Here is a 14829-nt window from a genome sequence, read left to right on the forward strand (position 1 = left end):
CATGGGTACCTGTAGTTGGTTTAGGCTGGATTACCTCTTGGTCTGTTGGTATCAAAGACAAGCAACAACAGAGACAAACTAAGTAAACTAGGATGCCAGACAGTCCACATTCTATCTCCTATCTGCATCACAGAGCTCTCCGGTGTATCTACAGTAGTAATGTATGTGTCTCCTATCTGCATCACAGAGCTCCTCGGTGTATCCACAGTAGTAATGTGTGTGTCTCCTATCTGCATCACAGAGCTCTCCGGTGTATCTACAGTAGTAATGAATGTGTGTCTCCTATCTGCGTCACAGAGCTCTCCGGTGTATCTACAGTAGTAATGTGTGTGTCTCCTATCTGCGTCACAGAGCTCTCCGGTGTATCTACAGTAGTAATGAATGTGTGTCTCCTATCTGCGTCACAGAGCTCTCCGGTGTATCTACAGTAGTAATGTGTGTGTGTCTCCTATATGCATCACAGAGCTCTCCGGTGTATCTACAGTAGTAATGTGTGTGTGTCTCCTATCTGCGTCACAGAGCTCTCCGGTGTATCTACAGTAGTAATGTGTGTGTGTCTCCTATCTGCGTCACAGAGCTCTCCGGTGTATCTACAGTAGTAATGAATGTGTGTCTCCTATCTGCGTCACAGAGCTCTCCGGTGTATCTACAGGAGTAATGTGTGTGTGTCTCCTATATGCATCACAGAGCTCTCCGGTGTATCTACAGTAGTAATGTGTGTGTGTCTCCTATCTGCGTCACAGAGCTCTCCGGTGTATCTACAGTAGTAATGTGTGTGTCTCCTACCTGCATCACAGAGCTCTCCGGTGTAACCGGCCTCACAGTGGCAGTAGGCCTCTCCTGTATCAGAGATCTGGCAGCGCCCGTGTTTACAGTTATGGCTGCGGCAGGGGTTAAACAGCTCCCCCTGCTGGTTACACAGGGCACCACGGTAACCCTCCACACACTCACAGCGGTACGACTGCAGGTCCAGGGGAATACACTTGCCATGCACACACCTGGGGAGAGGGAATATAAATCAATCAATCAGCAATCAATCAATCAGCTAAGACTAAGAGTCTTGGGTTGAACATATGTAAAGACTTGTCTCAAACCATTCATATGAATTGCATTTTGAGACTTAGTGAAAACCAGTTGAAATGCAATGCATTATCATCATAACCCCAGTACTTACTTGCTGCCCTGGCATGGGTTGGTGGCCGGCTGGTCACAGTGTGGTCCGTTCCAGCCCGGCTGGCAGTGGCAGACTGGTCCCTGTGCCCCGTCCGGCTGGCAGATACCATGCAGGCAGTAGATCTTCCTACAAGGTTCACAGCCCGGCACCACGCCCGGCTTCATCTGGGTCTTAGTGAAGTCCTGCAGCTCATTGTTGATATACAGGTTCTGGATGCAGCCGTGGAAACTGGAGCCATTCTGGATCTGCCAGAGCCGGAAGGCCGCCGAGTGGACGTCCACGGGCATACCTGAGAGATGGAGGATAGGAGGGGGAGGAGAGATAGGAGGAAGAAGGGAGATGTTGGTTAGAGATGTATGAGAGTGGAGAACAGGAAAACAGAGAAACCGTTAACAAGAGACTGATATGGAATGAAGAAAGAGGCTTTTTCAAAGAGACATATGCAATTGGATACAATTATTTACATTTGACTATTTTCAATTCAAGAGTTTTTCTGATATAATAGTGGTTTGACACTAATTAAATTCTGAAACGACAGTATATGAGGCACAGAGTCTTTGAAACAGAGGACAGTGAAAAGGAGAAGGGGTATTGGCTGATGTGTACTCTTCTATACAGTCACAAACATACACCACAGCACAGTACAGCACCTCACCAAGACATCACATCACATACTCTGAACACACAGGCATTTCTGATATCAGATCAATTCTGTTTCAACAATCAATGCTTTGATACCAAGAACGGCTAGTCGGGTTACAGAGTATAAGTTGTATAGGTGAAGAAAAGAAACCAGGAAAATGATGATCCATGCCAAGAAACCACGCCACATATCCAGAGTGAAGACTGTGTCTGGTAGGACAGAGATAGGGACCTATAGGAGTGTGTTTTATAAGGATAAATGAAATAGTAGGAATCATAGAAATAGAATAGAAGACTATGTGATGTATTATATGTTAGGAATACTGTATGTATCCTGAATACTGTATGTATCCTGAATACTGTACGTATCCTGAATACTGTATGTATCCTGAATACTGTGGGCATTAAGGGGTGATGCTCATAGGGCCAAGGGACAGGGGCTATATTACTATATTAGTACATTGTGTTGCTGATTGTGTATGGCTTTATATGTAATAACACCATTGTCAGGCAGGAGTGTGTGGCTTTATAGGGGTGTTTACCTACAGTATATGTGTGTGTGTGTGTGTGTGTGTGTGTGTGTGTGTGTGTGTGTGTGTGTGTGTGTGTGTGTGTGTGTGTGTGTGTGTGTGTGTGTGTGTGTGTGTGTGTGTATTGTGTGTATGCTGGAGTGCTCTAACAAACACAGTCATATTGGGGGATGGACTGGGTGGATTGAGGATTGGAGTTGGATAGGTTGCAGGATTGGGTCGGGATATAGCTCGCTTGCGGTGGTTGGGGTTTTGGGATGGGGGGGTGGTTGGGGGTTGGTTGTGGTGGTGGGTTGGGGTTGGGTTGCGGTGGGGGTGGTGACATTGACAGTAGTGTAGTAGTTGTAGTGCCTGCAGCAGAGGAGGAGGAAGTAGGTGTGTTCTGGAGAGGGCCCCTACCCCCCACGTATAGCGGAGCCTCCCCGTTGAGGGGCCGGACCCCCCTCAGGCTATCCATGGTGGTGGGGAGACCCCCGTCAATGGACAGGTTCACCATCTGGTCAATGGTCACCAGCTCCACCGTGTGGAACTGACCGTCGTTGATCGTCTCAGTACTGTAGACAGAGCGAGGGAGAAAGACAGAGAAAAATACAGGGGGGAGTGGAGGAAACACAGACAAAGAAAAGAGGGGAGGACAAACATGTATTAAACATTTGGTTGCTGTTAAAATGTTACACTTGCACTTATGTATTTGTGTATGTGTCTGTGTGTATGTGTCTGTGTGTATGTATGTGTGTGTGTGTCTGTGTGTGTGTATGTGTCTGTGTGTATGTGTGTGTGTGTGTGTGTGTGTCTGTGTGTGTGTGTGCTTATGTGTGTGTTTACCTGTAGATAGCATGTCCAGGCAGGCTGCCAGGGTCGTAGCTGACCTTAACGTGACCCTGGAACAGCTCTACGGCGATGTGGTCGTTGTCCCCATTATACAGCAGGATACCGTTGTCCTCCGCTGTCGACACCTGGGGGCAGATATCACAATATAATAGCATGTATTGTGATGATATGATATGACATCATGTCCTACATTAGTTACACAGACTGAAAGTTAACTTGAGATCCTTGTACGTAACTCAAATCTTCTTGCAAATTTCCCTTTGACAACACAGTCCAAAAGTCTAAGATACTGTACATGCATGGATCTCAAACACATGCTTGTTGAATTGCTGATTCAGTACCTGCACTGTATAAGCTGTGTGTGTGTGTGCGTGAGCGTGTGCACACATTTTGCTTGTGAGTGTGTGTTACAGTACCTGTAGTGAGATGTTAGATACCTGCAGTGTGATGTTAGCCTGGGGCCAGTTCTTGAGGTCAGAGAGCAGCAGGTAGGAGTCTCTGTCTACGAAGTTCACACTGACCAGCTTCTCACAGCGAGGCCCTCCGAACCCAGGGAGACACTGGCACAGTGCCCGGCCTGCCCGTTCCACACACGGGGCATCGTTCTGGCAGTCTGCCAGGTCACATAGAGACCGCGGTGAGGAGGGCACCTCACACAACTGACCACTTTGGGGGTGGAGAGAGAGATAGAGAGAGAGAGAGAGAGAGAGAGTCAGTAAGTCCAAATGACAGAAGAAGTGGTACCCTATACGTATTATACCACGGATGGCTTGATACTGTTCTAAGTTGTGTGTGAGTTCTAAGGTGTGTGAGTTCTAAGGTGTGTGTGAGTTCTAAGTTGTGTGTGAGTTCTAAGTTGTGTGTGAGTTCTAAGATGTGTGTGAGTTCTAAGGTGTGTGTGAGTTCTAGGTCGTGTGTGAGTTCTAAGTTGTGTGTGAGTTCTAAGGTGTGTGTGAGTTCTAAGATGTGTGTGAGTTCTAAGGTGTGTGTGAGTTCTAAGATGTGTGTGAGTTCTAAGGTGTGTGTGAGTTCTAAGGTGTGTGTGAGTTCTAAGATGTGTGTGAGTTCTAAGGTGTGTGTGAGTTCTAAGGTGTGTGTGAGTTCTAAGGTGTGTGTGAGTTCTAAGATGTGTGTGAGTTCTAAGGTGTGTGTGTGAGTTCTAAGGTGTGTGAGTTCTAAGATGTGTGTGAGTTCTAAGGTGTGTGTGAGTTCTAAGGTGTGTGTGAGTTCTAAGGTGTGTGTGAGTTCTAAGGTGTGTGAGTTCTAAGATGTGTGTGAGTTCTAAGGTGTGTGTGAGTTCTAAGGTGTGTGTGAGTTCTAAGATGTGTGTGAGTTCTAAGGTGTGTGTGAGTTCTAAGGTGTGTGTGAGTTCTAAGGTGTGTGTGAGTTCTAAGGTGTGTGAGTTCTAAGGTGTGTGAGTTCTAAGATGTGTGTGAGTTCTAAGTTGTTTGTGAGTTCTAAGGTGTGTGAGTTCTAAGGTGTGTGTGAGTTCTAAGGTGTGTGAGTTCTAAGATGTGTGTGAGTTCTAAGTTGTTTGTGAGTTCTAAGGTGTGTGAGTTCTAAGGTGTGTGTGAGTTCTAAGGTGTGTGAGTTCTAAGGTGTGTGAGTTCTAAGATGTGTGTGAGTTCTAAGGTGTGTGTGAGTTCTAAGGTGTGTGTGAGTTCTAAGGTGTGTGTGAGTTCTAAGATGTGTGAGTTCTAAGGTGTGTGAGTTCTAAGGTGTGTGTGAGTTCTAAGGTGTGTGAGTTCTAAGGTATGTGAGTTCTAAGGTGTGTGTGAGTTCTAAGGTGTGTGAGTTCTAAGATGTGTCAGTTCTAAGGTGTGTGTGAGTTCTAAGGTGTGTGTGAGTTCTAAGGTGTGTGAGTTCTAAGGTGTGTGTGAGTTCTAAGATGTGTGTGAGTTCTAAGGTGTGTGTGAGTTCTAAGGTGTGTGAGTTCTAAGGTGTGTGAGTTCTAAGGTGTGTGTGAGTTCTAAGGTGTGTGTGAGTTCTAAGGTGTGTGAGTTCTAAGGTGTGTGTGAGTTCTAGGTTGTGTAAGTTCTAAGGTGTGTGAGTTCTAAGGTGTGTGAGTTCTAAGGTGTGTGTGAGTTCTAAGGTGTGTGAGTTCTAAGGTGTGTGAGTTCTAAGGTGTGTGAGTTCTAAGGTGTGTGAGTTCTAAGATGTGTGTGAGTTCTAAGGTGTGTGAGTTCTAAGATGTGTGTGAGTTCTAAGATGTGTGTGAGTTCTAAGGTGTGTGAGTTCTAAGGTGTGTGTGAGTTCTAAGATGTGTGTGAGTTCTAAGGTGTGTGTGAGTTCTAAGGTGTGTGAGTTCTAAGGTGTGTGAGTTCTAAGGTGTGTGTGAGTTCTAAGGTGTGTGTGAGTTCTAAGGTGTGTGTGAGTTCTAAGATGTGTGTGAGTTCTAAGATGTGTGTGAGTTCTAAGGTGTGTGAGTTCTAAGGTGTGTGTGAGTTCTAAGTTGTGTGTGAGTTCTAAGTTGTGTGTGAGTTCTAAGGTGTGTGAGTTCTAAGGTGTGTGAGTTCTAAGATGTGTGTGAGTTCTAAGTTGTTTGTGAGTTCTAAGGTGTGTGAGTTCTAAGGTGTGTGAGTTCTAAGATGTGTGTGAGTTCTAAGGTGTGTGTGAGTTCTAAGGTGTGTGTGAGTTCTAAGGTGTGTGTGAGTTCTAAGATGTGTGAGTTCTAAGGTGTGTGAGTTCTAAGGTGTGTGTGAGTTCTAAGGTGTGTGAGTTCTAAGGTATGTGAGTTCTAAGGTGTGTGTGAGTTCTAAGGTGTGTGAGTTCTAAGATGTGTCAGTTCTAAGGTGTGTGTGAGTTCTAAGGTGTGTGTGAGTTCTAAGGTGTGTGAGTTCTAAGGTGTGTGAGTTCTAAGGTGTGTGAGTTCTAAGATGTGTGTGAGTTCTAAGGTGTGTGTGAGTTCTAAGGTGTGTGTGAGTTCTAAGGTGTGTGTGAGTTCTAAGATGTGTGAGTTCTAAGGTGTGTGAGTTCTAAGGTGTGTGTGAGTTCTAAGGTGTGTGAGTTCTAAGGTATGTGAGTTCTAAGGTGTGTGTGAGTTCTAAGGTGTGTGAGTTCTAAGATGTGTCAGTTCTAAGGTGTGTGTGAGTTCTAAGGTGTGTGTGAGTTCTAAGGTGTGTGAGTTCTAAGGTGTGTGTGAGTTCTAAGATGTGTGTGAGTTCTAAGGTGTGTGTGAGTTCTAAGGTGTGTGAGTTCTAAGGTGTGTGAGTTCTAAGGTGTGTGTGAGTTCTAAGGTGTGTGTGAGTTCTAAGGTGTGTGAGTTCTAAGGTGTGTGTGAGTTCTAGGTTGTGTAAGTTCTAAGGTGTGTGAGTTCTAAGGTGTGTGAGTTCTAAGGTGTGTGTGAGTTCTAAGGTGTGTGAGTTCTAAGGTGTGTGAGTTCTAAGGTGTGTGAGTTCTAAGATGTGTGTGAGTTCTAAGGTGTGTGAGTTCTAAGATGTGTGAGTTCTAAGGTGTGTGTGAGTTCTAAGATGTGTGTGAGTTCTAAGATGTGTGTGAGTTCTAAGGTGTGTGAGTTCTAAGGTGTGTGTGAGTTCTAAGATGTGTGTGAGTTCTAAGGTGTGTGTGAGTTCTAAGGTGTGTGAGTTCTAAGGTGTGTGAGTTCTAAGGTGTGTGTGAGTTCTAAGGTGTGTGTGAGTTCTAAGGTGTGTGTGAGTTCTAAGATGTGTGTGAGTTCTAAGATGTGTGTGAGTTCTAAGGTGTGTGAGTTCTAAGGTGTGTGTGAGTTCTAAGGTGTGTGAGTTCTAAGATGTGTGTGAGTTCTAAGGTGTGTGAGTTCTAAGGTGTGTGAGTTCTAAGGTGTGTGAGTTCAAAGTTGTGTGTGAGTTCTAAGGTGTGTGTGAGTTCTAAGATGTGTGTGAGTTCTAAGATGTGTGTGAGTTCTAAGGTGTGTGAGTTCTAAGGTGTGTGTGAGTTCTAAGGTGTGTGTGAGTTCTAAGGTGTGTGAGTTCTAAGGTGTGTGAGTTCTAAGGTGTGTGAGTTCTAAGGTGTGTGAGTTCTAAGGTGTGTGTGAGTTCTAAGGTGTGTGTGAGTTCTAAGGTGTGTGTGAGTTCTAAGATGTGTGTGAGTTCTAAGATGTGTGTGAGTTCTAAGGTGTGTGAGTTCTAAGGTGTGTGTGAGTTCTAAGGTGTGTGAGTTCTAAGATGTGTGTGAGTTCTAAGGTGTGTGAGTTCTAAGGTGTGTGAGTTCTAAGGTGTGTGAGTTCAAAGTTGTGTGTGAGTTCTAAGGTGTGTGTGAGTTCTAAGGTGTGTGTGAGTTCTAAGGTGTGTGTGAGTTCTAAGATGTGTGTGAGTTCTAAGGTGTGTGTGAGTTCTAAGGTGTGTGTGAGTTCTAAGATGTGTGTGAGTTCTAAGATGTGTGTGAGTTCTAAGGTGTGTGAGTTCTAAGGTGTGTGTGAGTTCTAAGGTGTGTGTGAGTTATAAGGTGTGTGAGTTCTAAGATGTGTGTGAGTTCTAAGGTGTGTGAGTTCTAAGGTGTGTGAGTTCTAAGGTGTGTGAGTTCTAAGTTGTGTGTGAGTTCTAAGGTGTGTGTGAGTTCTAAGGTGTGTGTGAGTTCTAAGGTGTGTGTGAGTTCTAAGATGTGTGTGAGTTCTAAGGTGTGTGTGAGTTCTAAGGTGTGTGTGAGTTCTAAGGTGTGTGTGAGTTCTAAGGTGTGTGAGTTCTAAGGTGTGTGTGAGTTCTAAGGTGTGTGAGTCCTAAGGTGTGTGTGAGTTCTAAGGTGTGTGAGTTCTAAGATGTGTGTGAGTTCTAAGGTGTGTGTGAGTTCTAAGGTGTGTGAGTTCTAAGATGTGTGTGAGTTCTAAGTTGTGTGTGAGTTCTAAGGTGTGTGAGTTCTAAGGTGTGTGTGAGTTCTAAGGTGTGTGAGTCCTAAGGTGTGAGTTCTAAGTTGTGTGTGAGTTCTAAGGTGTGTGTGAGTTCTAAGGTGTGTGAGTTCTAAGGTGTGTGAGTCCTAAGTTGTGTGTGAGTCCTAAGATGTGTGTGAGTTCTAAGGTGTGTGTGAGTTCTAAGGTGTGTGAGTTCTAAGGTGTGTGAGTTCTAAGGTGTGTGAGTTCTAAGGTGTGTGTGAGTTCTAAGGTGTGTGAGTTCTAAGGTGTGTGAGTTCTAAGGTGTGTGTGAGTTTTAAGGTGTGTGTGAGTTCTAAGATGTGTGTGAGTTCTAAGGTGTGTGAGTTCTAAGGTGTGTGTAAGTTCTAAGGTGTGTGAGTTCTAAGGTGTGTGTGAGTTCTAAGGTGTGTGTGAGTTTTAAGGTGTGTGTGAGTTCTAAGATGTGTGTGAGTTCTAAGGTGTGTGTGAGTTCTAAGGTGTGTGAGTTCTAAGGTGTGTGTGAGTTCTAAGGTGTGTGTGAGTTCTAAGGTGTGTGAGTCCTAAGGTGTGTGTGTGAGTTTTAAGGTGTGTGAGTTCTAAGGTGTGTGTGAGTTCTAAGGTGTGTGTGAGTTCTAAGGTGTGTGTGAGTTCTAAGGTGTGTGTGAGTTCTAAGGTGTGTGAGTTCTAAGGTGTGTGTGAGTTCTGAGGTGTGTGAGTCCTAAGGTGTGTGTGAGTTCTAAGGTGTGTGAGTTCTAAGATGTGTGTGAGTTCTAAGGTGTGAGTTCTAAGTTGTGTGTGAGTTCTAAGGTGTGTGAGTTCTAAGATGTGTGTGAGTTCTAAGGTGTGTGTGAGTTCTAAGGTGTGTGAGTTCTAAGATGTGTGTGAGTTCTAAGGTGTGTGTGAGTTCTAAGGTGTGTGTGAGTTCTGAGGTGTGTGTGAGTTCTAAGGTGTGTGAGTCCTAAGGTGTGTGTGAGTCCTAAGATGTGTGTGAGTTCTAAGGTGTGTGAGTTCTAAGGTGTGTGTGAGTTCTAAGGTGTGTGAGTTCTAAGATGTGTGTGAGTTCTAAGGTGTGTGTGAGTTCTAAGTTGTGTGTGAGTTCTAAGGTGTGAGTTCTAAGTTGTGTGTGAGTTCTAAGGTGTGAGAGTTCTAAGTTGTGTGTGAGTTCTAAGGTGTGTGTGAGTTCTAAGGTGTGTGTGAGTTCTAAGGTGTGAGTTCTAAGTTGTGTGTGAGTTCTAAGGTGTGTGTGAGTTCTAAGGTGTGTGTGAGTTCTAAGGTGTGTGTGAGTTCTAAGTTGTGTGTGAGTTCTAAGGTGTGTGTGAGTTCTAAGGTGTGTGTGAGTTCTACGTTGTGTGTGAGTTCTAAGGTGTGTGTGAGTTCTAAGGTGTGTGAGTTCTAAGTTGTGTGTGAGTTCTAAGGTGTGTGTGAGTTCTAAGTTGTGTGTGAGTTCTAAGGTGTGTGTGAGTTCTAAGGTGTGAGTTCTAAGTTGTGTGTGAGTTCTAAGGTGTGTGAGTTCTAAGATGTGTGTGAGTTCTAAGGTGTGTGAGTCCTAAGGTGTGTGTGAGTTCTAAGGTGTGTGAGTTCTAAGATGTGTGTGAGTTCTAAGGTGTGAGTTCTAAGTTGTGTGTGAGTTCTAAGGTGTGTGAGTTCTAAGATGTGTGTGAGTTCTAAGGTGTGTGTGAGTTCTAAGGTGTGTGAGTTCTAAGATGTGTGTGAGTTCTAAGGTGTGTGTGAGTTCTAAGGTGTGTGTGAGTTCTGAGGTGTGTGTGAGTTCTAAGGTGTGTGAGTCCTAAGGTGTGTGTGAGTCCTAAGATGTGTGTGAGTTCTAAGGTGTGTGAGTTCTAAGGTGTGTGTGAGTTCTAAGGTGTGTGAGTTCTAAGATGTGTGTGAGTTCTAAGGTGTGTGTGAGTTCTAAGGTGTGTGAGTTCTAAGATGTGTGTGAGTTCTAAGGTGTGTGTGAGTTCTAAGGTGTGTGAGTCCTAAGGTGTGTGTGAGTCCTAAGATGTGTGTGAGTTCTAAGGTGTGTGAGTTCTAAGGTGTGTGTGAGTTCTAAGGTGTGTGAGTTCTAAGGTGTGTGTGAGTTCTAAGGTGTGTGTGAGTTCTAAGGTGTGAGTTCTAAGTTGTGTGTGAGTTCTAAGGTGTGTGTGAGTTCTAAGGTGTGTGTGAGTTCTAAGGTGTGTGTGAGTTCTAAGTTGTGTGTGAGTTCTAAGGTGTGTGTGAGTTCTAAGGTGTGTGTGAGTTCTAAGGTGTGTGTGAGTTCTAAGGTGTGTGTGAGTTCTAAGGTGTGAGTTCTAAGTTGTGTGTGAGTTCTAAGGTGTGTGTGAGTTCTAAGGTGTGTGAGTTCTAAGGTGTGTGTGAGTTCTAAGGTGTGTGAGTCCTAAGGTGTGTGTGAGTTCTAAGGTGTGTGTGAGTTCTAAGGTGTGAGTTCTAAGTTGTGTGTGAGTTCTAAGGTGTGTGTGAGTTCTAAGGTGTGTGAGTTCTAAGGTGTGTGAGTCCTAAGGTGTGTGTGAGTCCTAAGATGTGTGTGAGTTCTAAGGTGTGTGTGAGTTCTAAGGTGTGTGAGTTCTAAGGTGTGTGAGTTCTAAGGTGTGTGAGTTCTAAGGTGTGTGTGAGTTCTAAGGTGTGTGAGTTCTAAGGTGTGTGAGTTCTAAGGTGTGTGTGAGTTTTAAGGTGTGTGTGAGTTCTAAGATGTGTGTGAGTTCTAAGGTGTGTGAGTTCTAAGGTGTGTGTAAGTTCTAAGGTGTGTGAGTTCTAAGGTGTGTGTGAGTTCTAAGGTGTGTGTGAGTTTTAAGGTGTGTGTGAGTTCTAAGATGTGTGTGAGTTCTAAGGTGTGTGTGAGTTCTAAGGTGTGTGAGTTCTAAGGTGTGTGTGAGTTCTAAGGTGTGTGTGAGTTCTAAGGTGTGTGAGTCCTAAGGTGTGTGTGTGAGTTTTAAGGTGTGTGAGTTCTAAGGTGTGTGTGAGTTCTAAGGTGTGTGTGAGTTCTAAGGTGTGTGTGAGTTCTAAGGTGTGTGAGTCCTAAGGTGTGTGTGAGTTCTAAGGTGTGTGAGAGTTCTAAGGTGTGTGAGTTCTAAGGTGTGTGTGAGTTCTAAGGTGTGTGTGAGTTCTAAGGTGTGTGAGTTCTAAGATGTGTGAGTTCTAAGATGTGTGAGTTCTAAGGTGTGTGAGTTCTAAGGTGTGTGTGAGTTCTAAGGTGTGTGAGTTCTAAGGTGTGTGAGTTCTAAGGTGTGTGTGAGTTCTAAGGTGTGTGTGAGTTCTAAGGTTTGTGAGTTCTAAGGTGTGTGAGTTCTAAGGTGTGTGTGAGTTCTAAGGTGTGTGAGTTCTAAGGTGTGTGAGTTCTAAGGTGTGTGTGAGTTCTAAGGTGTGTGTGAGTTCTAAGGTATGTGAGTTCTAAGGTGTGTGTGAGTTCTAAGGTGTGTGTGAGTTCTAAGGTATGTGAGTTCTAAGGTGTGTGAGTTCTAAGGTGTGTGAGTTCTAAGGTGTGTGTGAGTTCTAAGGTGTGTGAGTTCTAAGGTTTGTGTGAGTTCTAAGGTGTGTGAGTTCTAAGGTGTGTGAGTTCTAAGGTGTGTGTGAGTTCTAAGGTGTGTGAGTTCTAAGGTGTGTGAGTTCTAAGGTGTGTGAGTTCTAAGGTGTGTGTGAGTTCTAAGGTGTGAGTTCTAAGGTGTGTGAGTTCTAAGGTGTGTGAGTTCTAAGGTGTGTGAGTTCTAAGGTGTGTGAGTTCTAAGGTGTGTGAGTTCTAAGGTGTGTGAGTAGCTCACCTGTAGCCGTCGGGGCAGGAGCAGGAGTATCCATTGAGTTGGTCGACACACTGAGCTCCGTTCTGACAGCGATTCTCCTCACAGTCATCATAGTCCACACTGCAGTCATCACCGACGTAGCCCGGAGAACACACACACCTGCAACACACACAAATGTTAGCGTTAACGTTAGTCCACTGAGCTAAAGTCTGGGAACAAACACAAATCTCAAGTCACACACACACACACACACACACACACACACACACACACACACACACACACACACACACACACACACACACACACACACACACACACACACACACACACACACACACACACACACACACACACACACACACACACACACACACACACACACAGGTTGACATTGTGTACTCACTGAGGTCCAGTAGAGCTGATGAGACAGGTAGACTGGTGTTGACACGGACTGACACCTGGAGCACATACATCCTCCATCTCCTCACACATCTCCCCTGGAGAGAGAGATACATTACATTTACATAGCAAAGTAAAGCAAAGGATGGAAAAGTGAACCATAATTGGCCCACTCAACTGTGATAGGCTGGTCTAGTGGAATATGTAAATGTGTTACCGGTGTAGTAAGGAGGACAGAGGCAGGTATAGTTGTTGACACCATCTACACAGTTAGCTCCGTTTTCACAGTCGTTATCTTCACAGTCATCCATGTTGGTCTGGCAGGTAGGACCTTCAAAACCAAGGGGACAGGCACAGCTGTATGCCTCCTCCTCCTCCTCCTCGTTTAGTTGGCAGGTGCCCCCATTGGCACAGGGGTTACTGACACAGACGTTCAGAGCAGTCTCACAGTTCCTACCCTGCAGACAAACAGGAAAGAGCGATGGTCACCAACCAACTATGCTCCCAGAGAGCGACAGTATCTGTGGTTACACGCATCATGTGAATGTCTGTCATTGGATTTCAAGTTAAGGAATTTTCATGAATTGAGTCAGGTGTGTTAAATCCGAGCTGTAATAAAATCCTGCACATCCTGAAAACAGGCTTTAAAAGTGGAGAGGTCTCGTCACAAACATCAACAGCCACAAAGACGATAAGTAAGCGTTAGAGCGGGGAACAGAAGCATGCCCAGCCTTTAGGTAAAGGGTTAATGTGACATCTCACCTTGAATCCAGGAGGACAGCTGCACCTGTAAATCTCCACCAGATCACTGTGACAGATCCCCTGGTTGACACACGGACTGGACAGGCACGGGTTACACTTGGCCAGGACGCCACTGTCCACCTCACCTACACACACACATTGTATTACTGAACATGATGCTTACCTTTCCAGTTCATTTACTTTTGAAGTATACAGTACAGCTGGATCCACACAAGAATTAGCATGAGACATGGACAGATGAAAACTGAAAAGATGCTAGATCTTTGAGAGAACAGCTAACCGCACCTCTGGTTCCTTATTAAACAAAATGAATGAATCCATCTCACCGTGGCACTCAAACTTCTTGGCAGGGGTGGTGAGCAGCAGCTTGCCCTCCATGCCCGTCGGTCCGGCACAGCGGGCGATGCCAGGCTCCTTGTATCCCGTCTTCACCCAATCAGACAGCCAGCGTAAACGGCAGTCACAGTACAGAGGGTTGGCACCAATTGCCCTGAGGGAGAGGGGTCAGAGGTTAAGGGTCAGGGACAGGTAAGGGTCAGTCAGAGGGTTGGTATCAATCACCTTGAGGAATTAATCAATCAATTAAACATGGCAGAAATAAGGATGAGTCTCAGAGCCTCATGAAGGCTGAGGTTCACTAGATGTAGTGGCACTATCTGACCAGCAGGTGTCTCTCCCGTCCTTCAGATAACACAGAGAACTACATTCTCAACTGTTAAGACACAGTACTTCTAGAAAGAGAAACAATACGTCATTTTCAAATTGGTTAAAATTAGGTTAAGGGTATGCTTCGGTTTAAGGTTAAAGTTAGGGGTTTGGTTACGGTTAAGGTAAGGTAAAGGTCAGTTATAGATGTTAAGGTTAGGGTTAGTTACGGTAAAGGCCAGATGTTGGCTATTCAGGCTGTCAATCGGGTTGGTCAGAAAATGACCCTTAGTCTCTCTCTTCTAGAAAGGACCAACAAGCTATGCCTCTGCTTCTAGAAAGGACCAACAAGCTATGCCTCTGCTTCTAGAAAGGACCAACAAGCTATGCCTCTGCTTCTAGAAAGGACCAACAAGCTATGCCTCTGCTTCTAGAAAGGACCAACAAGCTATGCCTCTGCTTCTAGAAAGGACCAACAAGCTATGCCTCTGCTTCTAGAAAGGACCAACAAGCTATGCCTCTGCTTCTAGAAAGGACCAACAAGCTATGCCTCTGCTTCTAGAAAGGACCAACAAGCTATGCCTCTGCTTCTAGAAAGGACCAACAAGCTATGCCTCTGCTTCTAGAAAGGACCAACAAGCTATGCCTCTGCTTCTAGAAAGGACCAACAAGCTATGCCTCTGCTTCTAGAAAGGACCAACAAGCTATGCCTCTGCTTCTAGAAAGGACCAACAAGCTATGCCTCTGCTTCTAGAAAGGACCAACAAGCTATGCCTCTGCTTCTAGAAAGGACCAACAAGCTATGCCTCTGCTTCTAGAAAGGACCAACAAGCTATGCCTCTGCTTCTAGAAAGGACTAACGAGCTATGCCTCTGCTTCTAGAAAGGTCCAACAAGCTATGCCTCTGCTTCTTGAAAGGTTTGCAGAACACTATCTCTGATTACATTGCTGTTGGATAAGTTATTTGACATACCTGGGGGGGGACGGGGGGGCATTTGAAAGTAGAGAAAGGAGAACAAATGTTGTTGAATTGTTGATACAAAGTGTAGACAAAGGGGGAGTTATTGAGTTGCTAAAAGGGAACTTAACACAACTAGTCATAGCTACTTCTGAATCAATGCTGTAGAAAAACATGCATGCAGGCACAGTGACGCACAGTCACACACACTGCCTGATCGATGCTGCTCCATTACCCAGAACCACAGGCTCGTGTTTCCAGTCCAATAGCTGATATCTGACATCTGCTAACATGAAAGGCACTTGACTGTGGATCAATGATAGACAAAGACAAGGAACCCCCACAAGCTTCTC

General features: G+C 45.0%; 1 protein-coding gene across 11 annotated transcripts in view; it reads right to left on the reverse strand.

Moving 5' to 3' along the window:
* The window catches only part of LOC139571108 (slit homolog 1 protein-like), a 174411-nt gene that overhangs the window by 4327 nt on the left and 155255 nt on the right, over positions 1–14829 (reverse strand). For 2 of the 11 annotated variants that reach the window (XM_071393662.1, XM_071393660.1), the window contains 11 exons: positions 13200–13363; positions 12874–12998; positions 12329–12569; positions 12116–12209; positions 11731–11868; positions 3594–3843; positions 3172–3302; positions 2698–2900; positions 1175–1463; positions 787–998; positions 10–42 (listed from right to left, as the gene is read on the reverse strand). In XM_071393662.1, the coding sequence (XP_071249763.1) occupies positions 10–42; positions 787–998; positions 1175–1463; positions 2698–2900; positions 3172–3302; positions 3594–3843; positions 11731–11868; positions 12116–12209; positions 12329–12569; positions 12874–12998; positions 13200–13363 (1880 nt within the window). The remainder of the gene's footprint in view (positions 1–9; positions 43–786; positions 999–1174; positions 1464–2697; positions 2901–3171; positions 3303–3593; positions 3844–11730; positions 11869–12115; positions 12210–12328; positions 12570–12873; positions 12999–13199; positions 13364–14829) is intronic. The other 9 variants (XM_071393664.1, XM_071393661.1, XM_071393670.1 and 6 more) reach the window with 7 other exon arrangements.

Source organism: Salvelinus alpinus, chromosome 3 (assembly GCF_045679555.1).
Source record: "Salvelinus alpinus chromosome 3, SLU_Salpinus.1, whole genome shotgun sequence".
Classification (NCBI taxonomy): Eukaryota; Metazoa; Chordata; class Actinopteri; order Salmoniformes; family Salmonidae; genus Salvelinus; species Salvelinus alpinus.